General features: G+C 39.3%; 2 protein-coding genes across 5 annotated transcripts in view; one reads left to right on the top strand and one right to left on the bottom strand.

Annotated features, from left to right (window-relative positions):
• shq1 (SHQ1, H/ACA ribonucleoprotein assembly factor) overlaps nt 1-1,492 on the bottom strand; it is a 47,813-nt gene extending 46,321 nt beyond the window's left edge. Inside the window, exons 1-3 of one of the 4 annotated variants that reach the window (XM_067504667.1) lie at nt 1,398-1,492; nt 356-522; nt 70-134 (exon numbers count right to left, since the gene is read on the bottom strand). In XM_067504667.1, the coding sequence (XP_067360768.1) occupies nt 70-134; nt 356-522; nt 1,398-1,400 (235 nt within the window). In that variant the 5' untranslated portion in view covers nt 1,401-1,492. The other 3 variants (XM_067504670.1, XM_067504671.1, XM_067504669.1) reach the window with 3 other exon arrangements.
• A 1,028-nt stretch (nt 1,493-2,520) lies between these two features.
• gxylt2 (glucoside xylosyltransferase 2) lies at nt 2,521-19,131 on the top strand. Its single transcript, XM_067504654.1, has 7 exons — nt 2,521-3,020; nt 9,290-9,488; nt 10,439-10,570; nt 14,519-14,770; nt 15,088-15,211; nt 16,687-16,859; nt 17,892-19,131. Exons 1-7 carry the CDS (start codon nt 2,740-2,742, stop codon nt 18,066-18,068), a joined length of 1,338 nt encoding a protein of 445 aa, XP_067360755.1. The 5' UTR covers nt 2,521-2,739; the 3' UTR covers nt 18,069-19,131.
• Nucleotides 19,132-19,714: the final 583 nt, after the last annotated feature.

Genomic DNA, 19,714 nt, shown 5'->3' with positions numbered 1-19,714 from the left:
TTGCATTAGTGCCTGTGCCATGCTCCTGTGAAATGTCCTATCATATATTATAACATAACAGTGACCTACCTTTGTCAATATCAAATGTGGCCCTTTCTCTCCCATCTTCCACTATTCTTCCAGGAAGAGTTAATCTGAAAAAAAAAATATGAATACACCCAGTTTTCTTCTTTGATCCTGTCAATTTTCTACAGATTTTGAGACCAGCACCAAGGTCAGAATAAAAATTAATGCAAATTAAAATGCAACATAGCTGGGCAGCTTGATAAAGCTCCTGAAATATTTGCTTCCATCTGTCCCTTGTTAACAACCCAAGTGTAAACACTGTTGCATTCGTTCCCTTCTCTTAACTCACCTTAGAAAGTAGGGCTTTGCGTAGAACTTGAAATCTGTCCCATCGATGAAGAGATCAAACTCTGATGTTCTGGTGTACGGCACACGGATGCCGAGGATCAGGTAGTCGGGATCTTGGCTCAGGTCAAAGGCAGGAGTTATCATTATGAATACCGATGTATTAAAGACCTGTAGCATAAATGACAGAAAATGTTTAAGGTCCAGTTCGCCTGTTTAGGACTGTACACCACATCAATTACCCGGCTGTGAAATGCATTATGGTTCAGCTGACTAGCACGCCACCTTGTGGTTGACTGTATACCTGATGTTGTGACCAATCTCGCGTTTGGACACAGCAGTGTGTGTAACACACTAACACGGAGATCTGGAAACACTCCTAGTGTCAAACAACGTTTAACGTTTCACATTGTTGTTGTGTTACCGGGACGAACGAACACGCGCTTTCCACTATCTCCTGTAAACATGACCTTCATACCAAACTACATTTAAAAATCTGCACATTTGAAAAGGTATTGCCTATTGACAAAATGTGCATCTATCGCAACATTGGTAATCAGTTTTAATGAGTGTAATAGTTGATAACTAAGTTCGGCGCAGCCCTCAACTACGAAGAAGCACTTTTTAAAGGTATTTTTTCACACATTAACTCACAGCCTTATCCTGCTACTTCTAGGGAAGCTGAGAACTAATGTAAATATACCTAAGAAATTCAAGGTCTTAGTTCCGTCAATATTAAGAGTTTTATTGATTTACATGCATTCCCTTTGTAAGGACATAGTATGTGAACATATCTGTCTTTATGGTAAATTTATTTGCACATTTTCAAAGGAAGTTTGACTTCGTGGTTAACGTTACCTCGCGACTAGCCTGCTAACGTGGTCTGCTCGTGGGTCTCGGCTAATTTAGCACAGCAGTATCGCTAGCTGACAGATTAACGCCATTAACGTTACTCTAAACCGTATGCAGTGACTGTTGAAATCACCTCAGAGGCAGTCAATGAAACACGGCACATTTCGAAAATAGCTAACAACCCATACACTCACCATAAACAGTGAGTTGTCCCAACATGCTTTACTTTCTGCTTTTTCATGTAGCGTCCATGTTTCACCGTAATAAAAAGTGTAACAGCGCAATAAAATAGTGCTGGGTAAATACATTTTGCCCCATGCGCACACGCCTATGGATATTAAAAGCAGATTTGAGCATGATATTTAAATCTTTTCCCAAGTGGTAAGTAACTTGACTTATAAAGAGTTACAAAACTATCATTATCTCCAGAATATTAGGGGGACATCTTCAATTTTTTGTTGCTCAAAGTCCAATGTGTGTCAAGCGGTGCAGTGGAGAAAAGTGCAGGTTCACATTGGTTCTGTCTTAAAACAAAAGTCAAGTGTGTGAATGAACACTGAAACATGATGAGTCCTTTTGGCAGTACTGTGCTTTAATAGAACAATCACAAGAAATTTACACGTGGGAACAAAATCCATAATCCCATTCCATGCAAAAGGGTATTGAAACATTTTTCAATGTAAGGTTTCAACCTTATAAATGAGTTGCATTGTGTGGTTATCTTCAGAAGTTGTCCCCTTTCAAGTACAAAATATATTCTTTTTGTTACTTTGTAGTCATTGCATCTCATCAGTGAAGTACTGACTAAAGAATAGAAAAGGAGTTTCACATTAAAACACTTTGATATTGCTGGATATACATTTGGTCTTATTAACCCAGTCTTATATTAACTTTATATACACATTTGAATAAATTACTGACAGAACTATGACTGTGGATTTTAATCCCCATCACCTCCAATCTAAAGCCTTTGGAAAGTCCCATAGACGAGGGAGTGATTAAAGCATATACAGCTATGTCCAGTGTTCAAGTGGATGCCTGGATATTGTTTTAAGACACATGTAAACAACTGTGTACCGATCATTTAGGTTATGAGTAACTGCAGAAATTTAAATTGGTGAAAGTTGTCACTTTAAACAGAACATTTTGATTATATTTTTATGAAGTAGTATGAGTATTTTATTCGACTTGAATTGCTTATCAGAAGATATTAACATAGTAATTTCTTGTAAAATTAGCTATACCACAGATAAAATAAAAACATATATTTAATCAGCTGCATTTTCATTCTTACAATGTTGCACAATATAATAGCGCGGTCATAAAACGGTGATTACGGTAATCCTGGAGAAGCCACGCCTTCGCCGTGTAATCCTCCATGGACGATGAGAAGCTGCTCTCCGCTCTCCATCATCATCTGCAGAAAAATGCGAGCGGGGAGCGGTAACAAAATGTCAACTCTGGCTGCCATCCCTCACTCGCAGACATGAGCGAAGCCCCGTCTTCCTCTTCCATCCGCAACAAGTCGGTCTCACCATGCGGATCCACTGCAAAGTAGTTGTGATCGCCGTCGGTTTCGGAGTTTTCTTACTTTTGTACTTTTTGGGGGGCAATGCCGCGGACGATCCGCTGCTGAAAGAAGTTGTAGAGGAGGAGGAAGGCAACTCTTCGCCGTCGCCCCCTGAGCTTGGACGTGATGTTGCACCAAAGTTTGCCAGGAAATCATCCGCTGGAGTCGGCGTGCGTGCGGAAGAACCGTACAAGGGGCGCAAAGACTGGAAATCGATCAATAGAGGGGCGAACGAGAAAGCAAAGAGGTGAGGCGAGTTTGTTTCTTTCTCGTCTGTCGATTATGGGCCCCCTTTGCGCCTGTTCCCATTGGTGCACACATATAGACGCAAAGCTACCTACTTGGCGTTGCCGATTCTCATCCTTCCTATTGTTAAAGTTAAAGAGTGAGTGTGTCAGTGGGCTTAATCATGCTTTTTGGATCAGACGTGCGCCCTCCATCAAACTGCCTACATCATGCTCAAGGACGCAGGCTTCACAACATAATCTGTCAAGGGACACTTCAAGCATGCATATGGACATCTGCTTGGCTGCATTTTTATGTCCATTATTTTCTCTCATTTGTTGGACTGTGAGTCATGCTGTTGCAATCAGGGGGCTGCTCACATATCTGGCTGAAATGTGAGTAGAGAGCATGACTAATGTGATTAAGTAGAAATGTTGGCAGTGTGTGCAGAGAGAGCAGCAAACAATAGCACAACACTATGATAAATCATTACCTGACCTCTAAATCTTGATTGTGCGAGCCTTGGTGTCCGACGCTTTTCTGTCTAAATCTTCAGCTTTTTTTTTAGAAGGGCTAAAGGTCACCTTGAGAGACATAAATGGTAGTTAATTAGTGATGCAAATGAACACCAAATGCTTTCGGAATAGATTGCCGCTCTCCACACTTATGAAGATAACACTGGAAACGGCACAGAATGAAAACTCCTCCAACTCAGCGTCTGCCAAAACCATTTATGTGGGAGTGAACAGCTTGTCAGGTGTGATTTCCTCTTCTAGATGGTTTAAATTGAAGCTGCACCCTGACAGATGATCATCCTGTCTGTCACAGGCTGTCAAATTTAGACAACAGGCATTGTTTGTCAATTCTGTCCAAGGATGGAAGCAGTTTTGTTTTGTCTTCCAGCTTTCTAATTTCAGCTTCATCCAATCCTTGTGTTTCCTTCCAGGTTGAGTGCCAGACTGTGAGGATTCCTGCTCTGCCTGCAGACAGTAATATGTATGCTAGTCCAAAACCAGACTAGAGGTTGGGGACAGTGTTTGGTAGATAAAAGCCATCAAGGCGTTACATTGAGAAAGGACCTTTGCGTCCTCCTAGAAACCACACTCCTCCATGTGTGCTCAGCACTGATAAGGGAGATGAGGTAGAAGAGGTCAGCGGTGGCCATAAAAAAAAAAAAAGACTAACCAGTTTGGAAAAAGCTGACTGCTCTGACAAAGAAGAACACAATAAACATCTGGCTAAAACTTTCCAATATTTAAATCCATGAGTTAATGTGTTTTTTTCCCTTTTTTGCTTTACTTTGCCAACTACATAACCTCTAAGCTCTATAGGTATGCTGCCTAAAAAAATACTAATAGTAATTCATTAATAATGAATCATAACTAGGATAGGCATGTAAATAGAAGTACATTTTTATGGCACACGCTTCAGTTTCTCTATTTAGTTTTTTAAATATTCGAGGTCAACCCTCTATTCTATTCTGTAACATCTGTATCTGGACAGATTTCCTGTGCTGCGTGCTTAATAGACAAACAAGCCTGTTTTTTTCTAATCATATCATTTCCTCTTGACACATCACCGTACTTCCCGTGGCCAAAAATAGAGAGAAGACGTCCTGCTGCGTTTTAGGCTGTTGATTTGGAAAAAAAACAAAAAACAATCTATTCGAAGATGTCACATCAGACTGTAAATATGTTACCTAGTAAAGCATGAATCAGTCAATCAAAATATTCACATATTAATTCATAGAAAAAAAGTGGTTCATTGCAGCCCTGAACATTTGTTGAACATCAGTTGTTTATTATCCTTACAACAGAACCTCACACTGCAAGTTACTGATCTCTTTATCACCTTCAGCATGTGTATCAAATGCAGAATAATAAAGTTGTCACCCCTCTTTCTACTATGTAAAATTGAATTAAGGTCGGCACCTACAGGATTAGATAGGTGTTGATGCTTTGTGTTGCAACAAATCCCTCGCCCTGTCACTTCAAATATAGTTAAGTAATGTTCCTATGCATAGCTATAAAAATGTCATCTTGCATGACTGAACACTCTCCTGCTTGTGTAAGATGGATGTGATTGGAGAGGGTGTGTAAGTCCCATTGGGGGCAGCTGTATGTTTCTGTTAAATTGGTTAACTCTCTTTTAAATCAACACATCAAGAGTGTGTCATAGAGGAAGTGGAAGGGGAAAATAAAATGATACAAAGAGTTGCATTGGGTAAAATCCAACATTTCTTAATAGCAGGATTTGTAATCCAAGGCCTAAAAGTGTCAAGCTGCCAAACAATCATTATTAGAACAAGTATTATTGGAAGGACACTTATAGATCTCTATAAACAGTTAAACATTGGTTCATTTTTTTGATTAGACAGAAAAGAGACAACTGCAATGTTTGTGAGCAGTTCCCAAGCATTTTGGGTTCATGTGGACTATAGGGCCATTGCAGCCACTGCGCACATGTCAGAAAAATAAACCAGAGGCTTTAAGCTGGATTTCGTTTTAAAGATACTATTTTTATGTTTTCACTTTTTCCAGTTGTCCACTCAATTTCTACACACAAAGGAGGGCTTCTCACTGTTGCTACTGTCCAGAGTTGCTGTCATGTTCTGTAGTGAGCATGCGTGCAATGGGTCCATGAGTGTACCCCCGATTGTAGTATGAACAGACTTATGTGCATGTCAGTATGTATCTGACTTCAGGGGAAAAAGGTGAGCATAACTTGGTACTGATTGACGAATGCAAATGAGAAGGAACATTGTAGTTTATTCCTCAAAGCGGTTTAGTCAATACATTTACCACCAAAAAATGTTTTTGTTTGATTGTTAGGGTCCCTAGAAGCATACCCAGTTCAAGTTTAAGGCTGTCCAAATCCAGTTCTGATTAAATCCATCACTCTTTGAGCTTACACATCTCATTATGTATTATGTATTAAATGAGTTGTTTCATGCAGAACAACGTGTGAAAGCTACTTTACATGAATAGGACGCCCCTATAATGGAGTCCTACATTGCTCGGTGAATGATTGACTGGGTTTCACTATCGAGATACTTTGGTACCTGGATTTAAGCCAGGTTCATGACCAATCCCCTGAAGTTCTCCTCTGAAGTCTCACAACTTTCTCTGCTTTGCCACATGTCCTGGAAACTTTCAGTCCAGTTGGTCAGGAGCCCATTCAGTTAAATGCCTTTGATGCCCACTGGTTCAAATCAAAGTGACACAGTTATATGATGATGAGTGAAATGCCTTCAGGCTGTTCTTTGGTGTAGTTTTAACTCCGTCTCTTTGTTTTGCACATGTACATTTTTCTTTGACATTATCTGAAGGTGCTGCTTTTTCTTTCCTTATGTGATTGGAAAGGTTTGGCAGTGGTGCTTTGTAGCCAGAGAGCTTCTCTTCTGCTCTTTCAGCAGGCAGTGATGAATTAAATTTTCTTTTTTGTACCTCTTCTGTTGTTTCTGACTACTTCCAGATGTGGAAAACAGTGCTGTAACACAAAACATCATGAGTGCAGGCCATGTTTTATGCAACAAAGAAATGAGCAGAGGTGTGTGTGGAAATGTGTTTTTTATCCAATTGTAAGCAGAATCCATTTCAAATGCATTTATTTTGCATCACTAAATGCAGTGTAATTACACGCGTGTAGATGTGTAGTGCATTTTCAGTAGGAAAACACTAATATGTGTTCAACAACCTTGACAGAGCATTAGCCTTTGAAACATGGCTGACAGATTTCTCAGCACCTTCTCATTCATCCTAATCTGCGGTTCATCATTGTCCCTCAGCCATGCAGAAAACGAAGTGTCACGCTTGATGACTGCCCTGCAACCCACCTGTCAAATTCCACTCTTATCTCTTCCCATCCATTTTATTTGGTAGACTATTTGTTCCTTTCAGGCTCAGAGGAAATCGGTACCTCTTGGAAGTGAGAAGTCATGACATGTGAAGTAACAATTTATACTTTTCTCCCCTTCCCTGAAAAAAAAAAGCTGTCCTCTGTCAGTGTCTCCCTGTGTTTTCTCTGTTCTTTCTGTGTGCCTCCCTTCACTCCCTATGGCTGTGACCATGTTAATACAACCACCCCGCTGCAGTGTGTGTGGAGGACACATAAATGTTGGCCTTAGCTTCAGGCTCCTCCATCCTAGAACTGCTTCCCATCATAGTGGATGATATAGGTATTGATGCATTTTCACTTAACAGCAGTGCTATTTTGCAGAGGGTGAATTTTTACATCAGATAAAAGGCCCAGTTGCCTTTGAGCTTGGAAGAACAAAAACCACTGGGAATTTGCAGAGCTACTGAGGAAGGTGTGTGTGTGTGTGTGTGTGTGTGTACGCACGTGTGTGTGTGTGAAGGCACAGGTTTCATGTCCTTCAGAGAAATCCTTCACTTTGCACCTTGTCTGTCTGGAAACAGGATGAATGTGGTGATCTTTTCTTTTCTTGAATGCTTCACCTGTTCTCTGTCCAAAAGCAGATTTCTGTGCTGCTGACATGTTCATAAAGTAACATGCCCATAACAATAGTGAAATCCTGACAAGTGACGTGGAGAGCTTACATGTGCTGCATGAGACTGGATGCATTCAGTTATGGTTGCTGTTTAAAAAGATTTAGTTGCTAAATATGTTATAGTAACAGATTGTTAATGTGTGAAACAGTGTTTTTATTTTATATTGATGTGTTTGAGGTCTATGCAAGGATTTCCTCCTTTTATTGTCCCGATAATCTTTAGAAGTTATAAATAAATGCTAATTGTGCAGTCATTCCAAATTCATAGCAATTGTTCTCTCATATGAATATTGACCGGTACAGAACTAATATCTAATATCTGTGTCTATTTTCTTGTTGCTGCTCTAGATATGATTACCTAATGAGCGGACAAGGCAATTCTCCCGTGATGTCTTGTGATGCATTTTGGTACACTTGGATTTTTCAATGTGTCAAACGAAAACAAACAAAGGGGTTCGCTGATTTGAATCGGAGCAAGTTATTACATGTGAGGTAAACTGGTCCATGTTTCTGTGGAAACCTTCTCACATCAACTGAAAATGGAAGTTTAGAAAGCAGCAGCCTGATCTTTATACATGAAACAACACAGGTTCTGTGGGGTTTTTTTTCTCGTGGGTACTCTGACTTCCACTTATCGTCCAAAGGCCTGCAGGTTATAGTGACTATGTGTTGCCTATTCCAAACTGAGCAGCTGAGCTTTGTACAGACTCAGAAATGAAATAGTAGTTACATTGTCATTTAAATGTGTCAGGCTGAATTACAAGGAAATTGATTTAGCATTCATCTTTAGCATGGGTGTATTGCATTGAAGGTGCAATATTGAGTCATCTCCTGCTAATCTTGTACAGTGGTCACTATTTCTTCTTGTATAGTGTTTTTTATTTTTTTTTAATTGTTAAGGTATTGTTTTTCTTTATCTTGTATAGTTTATTCAATTATTATATATTTATGTTTATTTTCATCTTATATAGTAATTATTTAGTGTTGTTGTTGTTGCCGTTGTGATTATCCGTAACACGTGTACAGTATTTATTTGGGACATTTTTACTATGTTATTTACAGAACTTTTATTTTATTTCTTCTGTTTTTACAAGTGGAAACGCATTAAAATCTTGTTCATATGCGTACTTGTGGCATGAATGAATGACAATAAAGTTTTGAATCTGAATCTCATATATATATATATATATATATATATATATATATATATATATATATATATATATATATATATATATATATATATATATATATATATATATATATATATATATATATATATATATATATATAAAAAATATTGATTTGATATATATTGATTTTGATGTATGTTGTTCCTCGACTATGATCCAGTACATCTGCTGTAGACTACAAACTGCTCTTCGCAGCCCCTGCAGCACACACAGGCACGTTTACAAGTGATGAGTGAAGGGAAACGAGGTTTGTGGGGAAAAAAGTGATTGTCAGCAAAGCCAACCCCCCCCCCCCCCCCCCCCACACACACACACACACACACACACACATACGGCCTTGGCCCATTTAGATCTAAAAACAGTGTAGGGTGGAGAAAACTGCACATCCTGCGCATCATTTGTTAGATTAATGGAGCACATTTTCTCTCTGCGCTTGTTGTTGCAGTACACTGGATTGAAAAGATAGTCTGTCAATGTAGTTTTCTTAAAAAAAATAATCTAGCATATGTTTCCTGTTTTCTTTTTTTGTGCTATACTACTGGCAGTTGAATGCACTTTTTAATCCTCTCTTCTTTGTGTCCTTTCTAGTAAACCTCTGAGTAATGTGGCCCGACCTGTGACCAAGCGCACCAGGGCTGAGGAGGTTATGCACTTGGCTGTGGTGGCCTGTGGGAATCGTCTGGATGAGACCCTTACCATGGTCAAATCAGCCCTCCTGTTCACCCTTAAGAAGATCAAATTTCATATTTTTGCAGAGGACCCTTTGGCTCCACAGTTTGCAGAAAGGGTAAGAAAGCTTCAGCGGGTTGAATCCAGCATGAACTGAACAAAAAGGCATGAAATGTGATGTAGTACATCTAAAAGCAATATTCTGTGTATTTAGATGATCCTATTATTTCTGATTCTAAGTAAAAAATGTTAAATATTCCACCTCTTTGTAATACATGGAATAAAGATGAGAGCAGTTTTACCACTGCCTCAATGTATCACTCTAGAGACATGTAAACCCTTTTAACTCTAACTCTAACTTTAAGGCTGGAGTGTAATATATCAACATGAGACCCTGCTCTTTGCCCAGTGTCACTTCAAAGTCACCTTTAAAGAGGTTCCTGGTGTGATTTTGATACTGTAGCTAACAGTGTATTAACATAACTACAATGAATGAACTTTAAAGAGCACTCTGACCCCGAACCCTGTGAGCTTTTCTTAATATTCATTGTGAATTGGTGCCATGTGTATAAAATGGACTCGTGGAAAACAGAGAGTCATGCTTGTCAGGGCATAGATAATGTGGCACATATGCTGAGTTTGTATAGCAAGGAGTGCATGTGGAACCACATTGTTAGGAGATTGTCCACGTCAGCACAGCCGCTGCCAATTGTTTGCAGCAACTCCTTTCAGGGACAAACTGTAAAACTGATGATTACAGAGGGATTCAGTTTCTAACTGGTTGGATAACTTCACAAGTACCCTGTGGACTTTTAAGGGTGTACTCTCGCTTGTTTTGGCTATAGCTTTTTAATAAAAAAAGAACACCTGCCATCTCCATGTGTTCCACGCAAAAAACACAGCACCTCGAGACATGACTTCATTGTTTTAGGATAAGTCTCTGAAAGGAGAGAGAGATTAGTTTTCAGAATAACGATGTTGATAGTGGCCCTTTTCCTTACTCAACCTTTTAAGGGGCTCATTAGACACGTCCTCTGTGTAAAATGTAATGTGTTGCTGTATTTCCAGCTGAAACAGTGGCCCCGCTCCATCTCGGCCAAGTTCCAGTACAGCGTCTACCCCATCACCTTCTCTGTGGGGAACGCGGACGAGTGGAAGAAGCTCTTCAAGCCCTGCGCTGCTCAGAGACTTTTTCTCCCCGTAAGTGCTGCACCACTTATCTCCCTTTTATATTCTCACCATTCATAATGTCATTAACCAGTGTTCCAAAAAAGGTCATTAATCCATCTTATTTTTGCTCCAAACGGCATTTTTCCACCCTTTATGTTCTCCCAGTGCACACTTTTATTTAATTACTGACATGGTTATTGATGATTTCACACCTTTTTTGCAGCATTTACGTAACAGATGTAGTCTCCAGAGACTGTGTCCAGTAAATTTATCAAGTGGAAGTCATGTCTGGCTATTGATTTTCTTTTACTGTTGGTGTTGAAAGTGAAGTAGCACTCAGCTTACTTACCATGTAATGAACATATGGAGGTCAAACAGATCCATGCGTCTTTTTTTTTCTCTCGCTGTGAGGCAGTCAAAGTCCATTGTTTACTCTATTAATGTAGGAACACCTACTGAGCACCTTACAGTGTTCTTTTTTTTTTTTTGGTGCACATATTATTATGTATTCATCATGATTCTGGACCGTGCATATATAGAGAGACAGGCTTACTGTTGTCTTATGGTGTAACAATTATAGACTCCAGAGAGCATATTATTACACAATGATCTCTACATTCCACAATTAAGCTGATAACAACTTAATTCCACAGAACACAGTAAGAAACCGTGCAGCTCCACAGCTTCCACGATCTTGTTGCTCATGCCAGTCCTTTTATACATACAACATTGTTTCCTTGACCACTGGGTAGGCAAATTTCAAAGGCAAACTTCAAAGGCGGTTATGTGATGTGATTGATGACGTCATCGACACGCTTATGCGTACTTATTAATTTACTAACTTTTAAGACACGGTGACTATAGAAAAAACAAAAGTAGAAGCAGAGAAAACTCCCAAATATGCTGCACTAAATCCATCTTGTAATAGGAAGCTAGCATTTTGGTGGTATTTTGCCCTCACTATATAGACACATTCCTGGAACAAAAAAACTCTCGGGTGGGTGGTGTAAAACCTCACGTAAAAGATGGGAGGCAAGGCAGTTATTAAAAGAGGAGGTGTTTCATTATATAGCTGATGTTCTGATTCAGTTTTCTTTTTGCTGCCTTGTTTTCTATTGTTTGCCGTGTTGGGGATTATGCTAGATTTGTCCAGTATCAAGTTTTTTTTTTACTCCAGAAAATTATGAGGCCATGCAACAAAAATCTGCAACCCTACATTTAATTTCCTGTTTAAGAAACAGTCTTAGAAGCGATCGCACTGCATCGCACACTTTATTCTTTAACCATTGTTCTCTTGAACCTCCCCGACTTCAGAGAGAATCGACAAGCAGATTGGTTTGAAGGTACAGAACAAAGAGAAACCACGCTGAGTAGTGCTGGTCAGCTGGGTGGGAACTGGTCTGGTCTATTCTCTTTGCTCAACTCTGTTACTGCAGGTTGGGCTTTTTTAACATTTAATGATACTGACGTCACCTCTTTCATTGTTGTCTGTCAGAAGGCTCTACTTGCTTCCCAAACAGTACATTTAAAGAGGGGTTTTTCTTGCCTTTATAATAACATAATGTCTTATGCAGTTGTTCAGTGACTGGTGTCTTCAAATTTAAGATTACAGGAGTCACCAACCAATGGCTTCAAAAATTTCTGTTTGTTACAATGTTGACCAAAAAAAAAAGTACTTTAAGTAAAATGAAGATAATCCTCTTAGTACTTGAGGAACAATTTAAAGTAGTACACATTTACAGATTTTGAGTGGCTGCAGACTGCTCAAAGTGGCCGTGTTGACCCTTAGCGTTATTAGGACTTTCAGTGGTAATGTCGGGGTGGATCTGTTCAGTGCTGAACCTTAAAATGTTTTGGTAGGTTTCACTCAACATGATAGACATAGCAGCTGTAATAACCAACACAATTGCTAAACATGTGGACATCCAGTCTCATTTTGCGGTGTGTAAGGCACTAAAAGTACAACCACACTATTTGCAAAGCACTATTTTTACTGGAAAGGAATTTTGTGTTACTTGGAGATGTCTTCAGTGCCTATTATTACACTCCACAGCTTTGGATACAAGGTCAAAAGGGTTTTTTGAAACGGTAAGAAGGGGGCCTGGGGGGTCAATGGGTAGAGCATTGGGTTGGGATGGAGAAGAGTGTTGGCTCGAATCCCACCCCACCAGGCTTGGCCCCACCCTGCCACCAAGGGCCACCTTGGTGCCGGTCTCGAGCCCTGATAAAATGGAAAGCTTGCGGCAGGACGGCCTTCCAGCGCACAAACCCACACCAAATCGAATTCTGCTGTGGCGGCCCCTGAAGCCGTTGATCTTTTGAAGAAGTGTTTTACAGCTTTGTTTGGACTGGACACACCAGGTCCCAATCCATCATAATCCAACAAAAACTGTTCATGGCCATGCAAACTGCAGCCCAGTCAGTGGATTTGGTTTGGCTTAAGTGAGCTCCTTATGCACAGATACTCTCACTCATTCATGGGTTTCTGTCTTTACTGACACAGCTCCTCAGAATGTATCCTCTTTGTTAGCAGGCAACCTCAGTCTGTATTGCATATTCTAAATGTGATTGATACATACAATTTTGTGACAGCTGTGTCCTTGTACTGTATGCTGGTAAGTTACTGTTTCAAATATGGTTTCAACTCTCACAGCGTATCTCCAGTGAGGATTATAAAAATGAGCTTTTTCTCAGCCAAACTCTCGTTGTAAAGCCATATGTTGACAGCCCAATCCATCAGTGGGTACATCAAGTAATTATCTCATCTTCAAGTCATCGCATTGTTCTTGGCTGACAATAAAAGTCAGCGTGTTCTTCTGCCACTGCAGCCCACAGCTTCAGCATTTGAGGATATGCGAATATTAGACACTCCACCACCAGATTACCTCTCTGTTTTGATACTGAGTTTTTTTTTTTTATCACACCCTTATCAGTAGACCCTGACTCTGAAAAAATTGGCTGTCAACTCTTTCTGAAAAGCTGGAACAGGGCAATTGTTTAATATTGAAGTACTTTCTGAGTCCTTTGAGTCACAGTAACTATAGTTTTGTTCAGATATCTGAGCGATTGTCAGAAAGAGCCAACTGTTTGTGCAGCATTACACTGTGACACTGCAAACATGTCAATGTTTTTTCTAGTATTATATACCATGATATTCCTAGTAAATATGAGAACCCCTGATTTAGACAGAGCAAGATTAACAAAGCTAATAATGAAATAAAAGCTCAAACTGAAATGAAAAATAAGCTTATAGACAATCATCAAATCATCAAAAAGGGGACTTTACTACTGTGGAAAGCAATGTACCATGTGAAATCTAGTTTGGAAACTGGTTCTTCTCATCTGCAGGTGAAGGTTTTTTTTTTTCCTGAGGGGAACTCCAAAGAGTGTGTGTTCAGGGTACGATCAGGCTTGTTCTGACTTCTCTGATGCCTCTCCCTGGAGTAGTGCAGCTGATCAGTGGAGTGAATTGTTTAAATTATTAATTTCTCTTACAAATTGTAAGTCAGTTGAGTAATCGGGTAATCGATTCATCTTCTTTGCAGCTCTTTGGTTTGTAACCGCATATCTGTAAAACTAGACAATTTCAGAAATTCCTACAAACCTAAGTAATACTTTAATGATGATTTGCAAATATTTGCCTGAGTACATATCAAACCAACACTTGTCAGCATTCCAGTCAAAACCACTGCTGTGCCTAACATAGCCACTAGCATGGCTGTGGAATCTTAGTTAACCACAGGGTTTGTTTAATGTTGAGTCACACTTTTCCTAAAACATTTAGTTGATCTGATTTGAAATGAACCTCATGAGACTCGTTGCATGCTTTAATATTATGTTTTATTAATAACAGTCTAGTACTAAAGCTGTGTCTGCGAAAGAGGGTTACTTGAAAGTATGTGCCCAAAGCAGTAATCGTGTCCATTCTAGTTCTACTGCTCATAAATAATCTACTGATGTTTGCGATTGTGCTCCCAGGTCATCCTGAAGGACGTGGACTCATTACTCTACGTGGACACTGATGTCCTGTTCCTGCGGCCCATGGATGATATCTGGAGGCTCCTTAAGTCCTTTAACAGCACCCAGCTTGCAGCAATGGCTCCGGAGCATGAGGTCCCCAAGATTGGCTGGTACAGCCGCTTTGCACGGCACCCTTTCTACGGGGTCACGGGAGTCAACTCCGGCGTCATGCTAATGAATCTCACAAGGATCCGCAGCACACTTTTCAGAGTAAGGTCAAAACATACTCATATTTTCTCACATTCTGCTCTTTACAAAGCTAAAATGAGCTGTGATTTCCCTTCTGCATTTTGAAGAGCTTTTTTTCCCTTGGAACTCAAGTCACAGGCTGAGTGCTGTGAGTGGGCTGTGATTGAAGCTTGCTGATTACCGCGCTAGCAGCACAGACTTCTGCCCTCACAACTCAATTTCGCAGCTCTCCAGTTCTTAATACTCCCGGAATGTAAATGTGCTCCTCCTTTTGATGTGTTTTTGGGGGGAAACGCTGCTCCTGAGCTGCTTGCTAGTAAATGTTGTTTGTATTTCAGAACAGTATGATCCCCAGTGGCCTGTCATGGGAGGATCTTCTACATCCCCTTTATCAGAAGTACAAGAATCATATCACCTGGGGAGACCAGGACCTTCTCAACATTATCTTCCACGACAACCCAGGTACAATTCTTTTTACCTGTATAGTCATATCATCTGAAATTCCCATAATATGTATTAAAGTGCATTTAAAAAAATGCATGGTTAGTTTTATTTTGCACATTATTGAAGTTCACACATCCAACACGTTCACATAAATTGTGCCTTATTTGACTGTTTCATTGGTGAACCGGTCTACATTATGAATGTGGATCAGTAAGCACATAAGGCTGTGGCTGTAGGCAACAGCAGACTGTAGCAGCAGACTGGGTTCCAGCTGCAGCAGCCAGATGTGGGCATTAAGTGCTTAGAGCCGTCGGCAGAGCTGGCACGTTTGCTTGAAATCGCAGCCGAGTGAAGTGTTTGTTCTACATGTCAAGTCTTTGAGCTCTCCGCTATCTGCAGAAGAATATTCACATGAGCCTGTGAGCCGTGTTCTGATCTGTTTAATGCTTGTTCTGCATTCAGAAAGTGAAGACTTTGATCTCTCTTTATATCAGGACTTGATTCAAACATCTTTAAATTCGTTTTACCTGCTAGTATGTCCCATACTGCATATTCGGCTCATAAAACTGTACCACACAATGTACAGTATTGTCGGGAAAGGTTCAAATGAACAATTACCCACAAGCATCTTCGCTGTTGTTTACATTGTCTTTTCATACATACAGTGTGTACAGATTTGTGCATCTTGCAGCTCCATCAGACATGGGGGCTGCTGCATCAGAGCAGCTGGAGGTTGATTCATTTGCTCAAGGGTTCCACTTGTTACGTTTTCCGAGGTGTTTGCCGTCTTTGTTTAGGTACTAACACATAAATGAATGGAAGAGAAAATAAAAGATTGAACTGGCAGACTGTAAAAACAAGAATGATGCCATTAGTTTGATAGCATATTACTTGATCGTTATGCATGCTGGAGAAGTAAAGCCAGAAAAAGATTTGGAAAGACATCAAGGATTAAATGCAAAAACCTAAAAAAAAACCTCCTCCTACACCGTGTGAAGAGCAAGTAATGAATGAGGCAGTAATGTAGAGCACTTAATCCATATTGATACATCCACTGTGGGACAACATATCCTCCCGTTGCTGCTTGTGTGGTGCCTATATTTTCTGTCATTTAGGACTGTTTATGTACAGACATGGGTGACAAATTAATGAAAAAGAAACATGAACGCGTGTCTGTATGTTGTGCTCTGAGGGACATGGTTTAGGTTCAACTTTAGAGTGAGGGCTCCATGCAAAGCAATACAAAGGTGGTCACCGAATGGTTTGAGTATGAAAAAGATGTTAATCATATGTTGTGGCATCCACAGTCTCCCATTCTCCAATTGAACACCCATGGGAAATAGGTACTATATGTACTGTCATTAACACTCCCCATCAAGGTTCTGCTAACTTTATAAAACACTGTTGTTAATTTTTCTTGGTAATCACACCTGAACTGCGTGAGTTCCAGCGTGCCCTGTAATAAGTTGATGTCCTGTATGTCGCTTTTCCAGAGTGTCTCTTCATCTTTCCCTGCCAGTGGAATTACAGGCCAGATCACTGCATGTACGGGAGTAATTGTAAAGGGGCTGAAGAGGAGGGCGTCTCCATCCTCCATGGCAACCGTGGGGTGTATCATGATGACAAGCAGCCAGCGTTCAAAGTAGTCTATGATGCAATACGCGATGTAAGTATCCAAGTTTTTCTGACACAGCTGGTGCGTCATAGCGCCCTCTGTTGAACCTGCACATACAGTGAAAGTCTAACAAATAATTAATTTTGACAGTAAGTACATTGAATTCACTGCTTTACCCTAAAATATGGGCAAATACATCGCATTATACTGATTAAACCGATGACCTGAACATGAATGCAGAAACATAGCACAGAGCCAAAAGAGCATTTTGCAGATGTAACTAATCACATTACCGACAATGAATTCCTCTCAAGTGTGTCAGATCCAGGGTCATGCTGTTATCCGTCCTTAATGTAATGGCTTGCAACTGTGCATTCTTTCAGACGTGTCAAAATATCAGCAGCTGAGAAGGTTTTGATGAATAATAAAATTACAGTCAACAGCATTATAATATATAATATTACAATTTTACTGATAAATCCAACTGTGAATACAGTAGAACTTGAAAGTTTGTAAACCATTTTCAATTTATTGTATTTCTGCATAAATATGAGCTAAAAGTTTATAGCAAATGCTGTAAAAATTAAATTAGACTTTACAATTACAATTATGCAATTTTACATTAGACTTGACTTTAGACGTGCAAAAGTGGGGAAAAGAGCCACTCAACACCATAAAGGTTACTGTTTATTGATATTAGTTCTTTAGTCTGTCTCTATATAACACAAAATGCATATTTACCAACATGTGGAACTGTTCTTTTTAAAGATACTAGCTCAGAAAAAGATCAACTTTTAGTGTTTTCCCTTGTTTGCATTTATCAATCTGGGTCAATTTTTATATTTAGAATTTGTTTTCTCCAGCAGCAAAGCCAGTTCCCCGCTGCTCTGCAGAGATAAGCCTCTTAAAGAAGAGCTCTGTTGTAATTTATGATTAATATACATCCCCCCCCATCTCACCCCAACCCTGTAAATACCATTTAGTGTGTTATATGATAGCTCAGTTTAAGAAAAAAACAAAAACTGTTAAACTGAAACAGCTTTGAAATCATAACTGACACGGTGATGCCTTTTCTTCCTGCAGTTTCCCTTTGAGGACAACATGTTCCAGTCACTCTTCTACCCCATCCAGACCAAGTTTCTTGACACGGTCAACACCCTTTGTGGTCGGATTCCTCAAGTCTTTCTCAAGCAGATAGAAAAGACCATGAGGAAAGTGTTTGAACAGAAAGTGGTCCGGCATGTCAGACCGCACAAATAACTGATGGAGGAATGGACTCCCTAGTTTATCTGGCAACACCTAGGACCATCTTGCTGTGAGTTATAGTCATACCAGCATCTCCCAGACTGATCTGATGAAACTGTGTCTAAAACTATCCTGGAAAGGTCTTATGAACATTACGACCCTTTAGTGATGATATGGCTAATAAGCCTGTGGAAACAGGGAAGCATACAGTGCTGGTCAGTGATGCTATAGAATAGTTTTGCCTTATTGCCGTCTTAAATGTATCACATCCCAGTTACGTACCGTAAGAAATGTATGGGAATGTTGGAAAGCTACAGTGGAAATAAAAGGACTGCATGAATTCCTTTTTTCGGACAAGAGAACATTTGGACGTAGTTCAAGCTCAAATCTTCATCTCAAGTGTAAAAGTGAAATTGAAGGTCTGTTTTTAAAACCCTACCTTTTGTTTTTCATCATGAACACAGCATACACTAAAGTCTAAAGTCAACTTTGGACTTTGGAAGTTTCATAAACCACTCCTATTGAATAAAGTGAATGTTTCACCAGCATATAACTTGAAATGTGAAGCTGTGTGAATGAGAAAAGTTGTGAGTTCCTGGTCTGTTCTGCTGCAGTTGCCAAATGCCACTGACAGTATTAAATACAGCACAACAGATGGAATAAATGTATTTTTATGCTATGTACCGAATGTTAAAATGCACTTTCAGATTGAATTTAGAATTACATGGTTGTTTGTACTCAACATGCTGACATTTGATGCTACACTGCTCATGTTAATCAAAACCAAAAGTGGTAGCATGTATCAAAGGGTGACATAATACAGCAAATTTTGTCCCACACACAAATGGTCACATCCGCCATGTTTACTATTACGAGGAAAATGAATGGTATAAATGTGTGTGTTTGGGAGGGCATCTAGGTTTTATTACAATATGTGGTATGTTGTAAACCCTATTTCTATGTTTTAGCAACATAGTTTTTAAATGTGGTGTGATTTAACTGCATCAGATCATTCAAACTGGAAACTGAAAATGGCTGCACAGTCAATTTGTTTCTTAATAAAACAATGCAATGCACTCAGCCTGATTTATCCTCATTTATACACACATGCAGTTGAAAGATACATTCTTTAGTATGTGTACTGTAAGTTAGGTGAGATGACTTTGATGAGCATACTGTAAACTAAACAAATCAAAAAAGATTTGCTTTTTAATGTTCACTTGTGTTTGGCTTTTTACTTGATGATATTTGATGTAATTTGCCACTATGTTTGAAACAAAGTTCCACTGATGCTGTAACTCAGTTTCATTTCCAGAATCCATCAAATACATTTTAAAACATAACAAATGACATAATTGATAATGTTCCAAAACAACTGTGGATAATTGGTGGAAAATAATATCAACGAAAAAATAGAATTTGTGCAGATAGACAAAGCCCCCAAAAAGGTGTGTAGATATTGTGTGTGGATGTATTTACATTTATTATTAAACACACTAACAGGTAGGCAGTTTGCAGGTAGCAAAATGTTTTCTTATGCTAAAACAATACAGCAGCTTTTCTTTCACCTATTTTATAATAAAAAGTATTTGTTTGTTTATATAGTGTAATAGTAGCAAAATATATACTTATAAAAATAATTATCAACTTTCATTCCTTAT

The sequence above is a fragment of the Channa argus genome, chromosome 5 (assembly GCF_033026475.1).
Source record: "Channa argus isolate prfri chromosome 5, Channa argus male v1.0, whole genome shotgun sequence".
Lineage (NCBI taxonomy): Eukaryota > Metazoa > Chordata > Actinopteri > Anabantiformes > Channidae > Channa > Channa argus.
The sequence above is the reverse complement of the archived record's forward strand: the minus strand, read 5'-3'. Positions and strand labels throughout refer to the sequence as shown.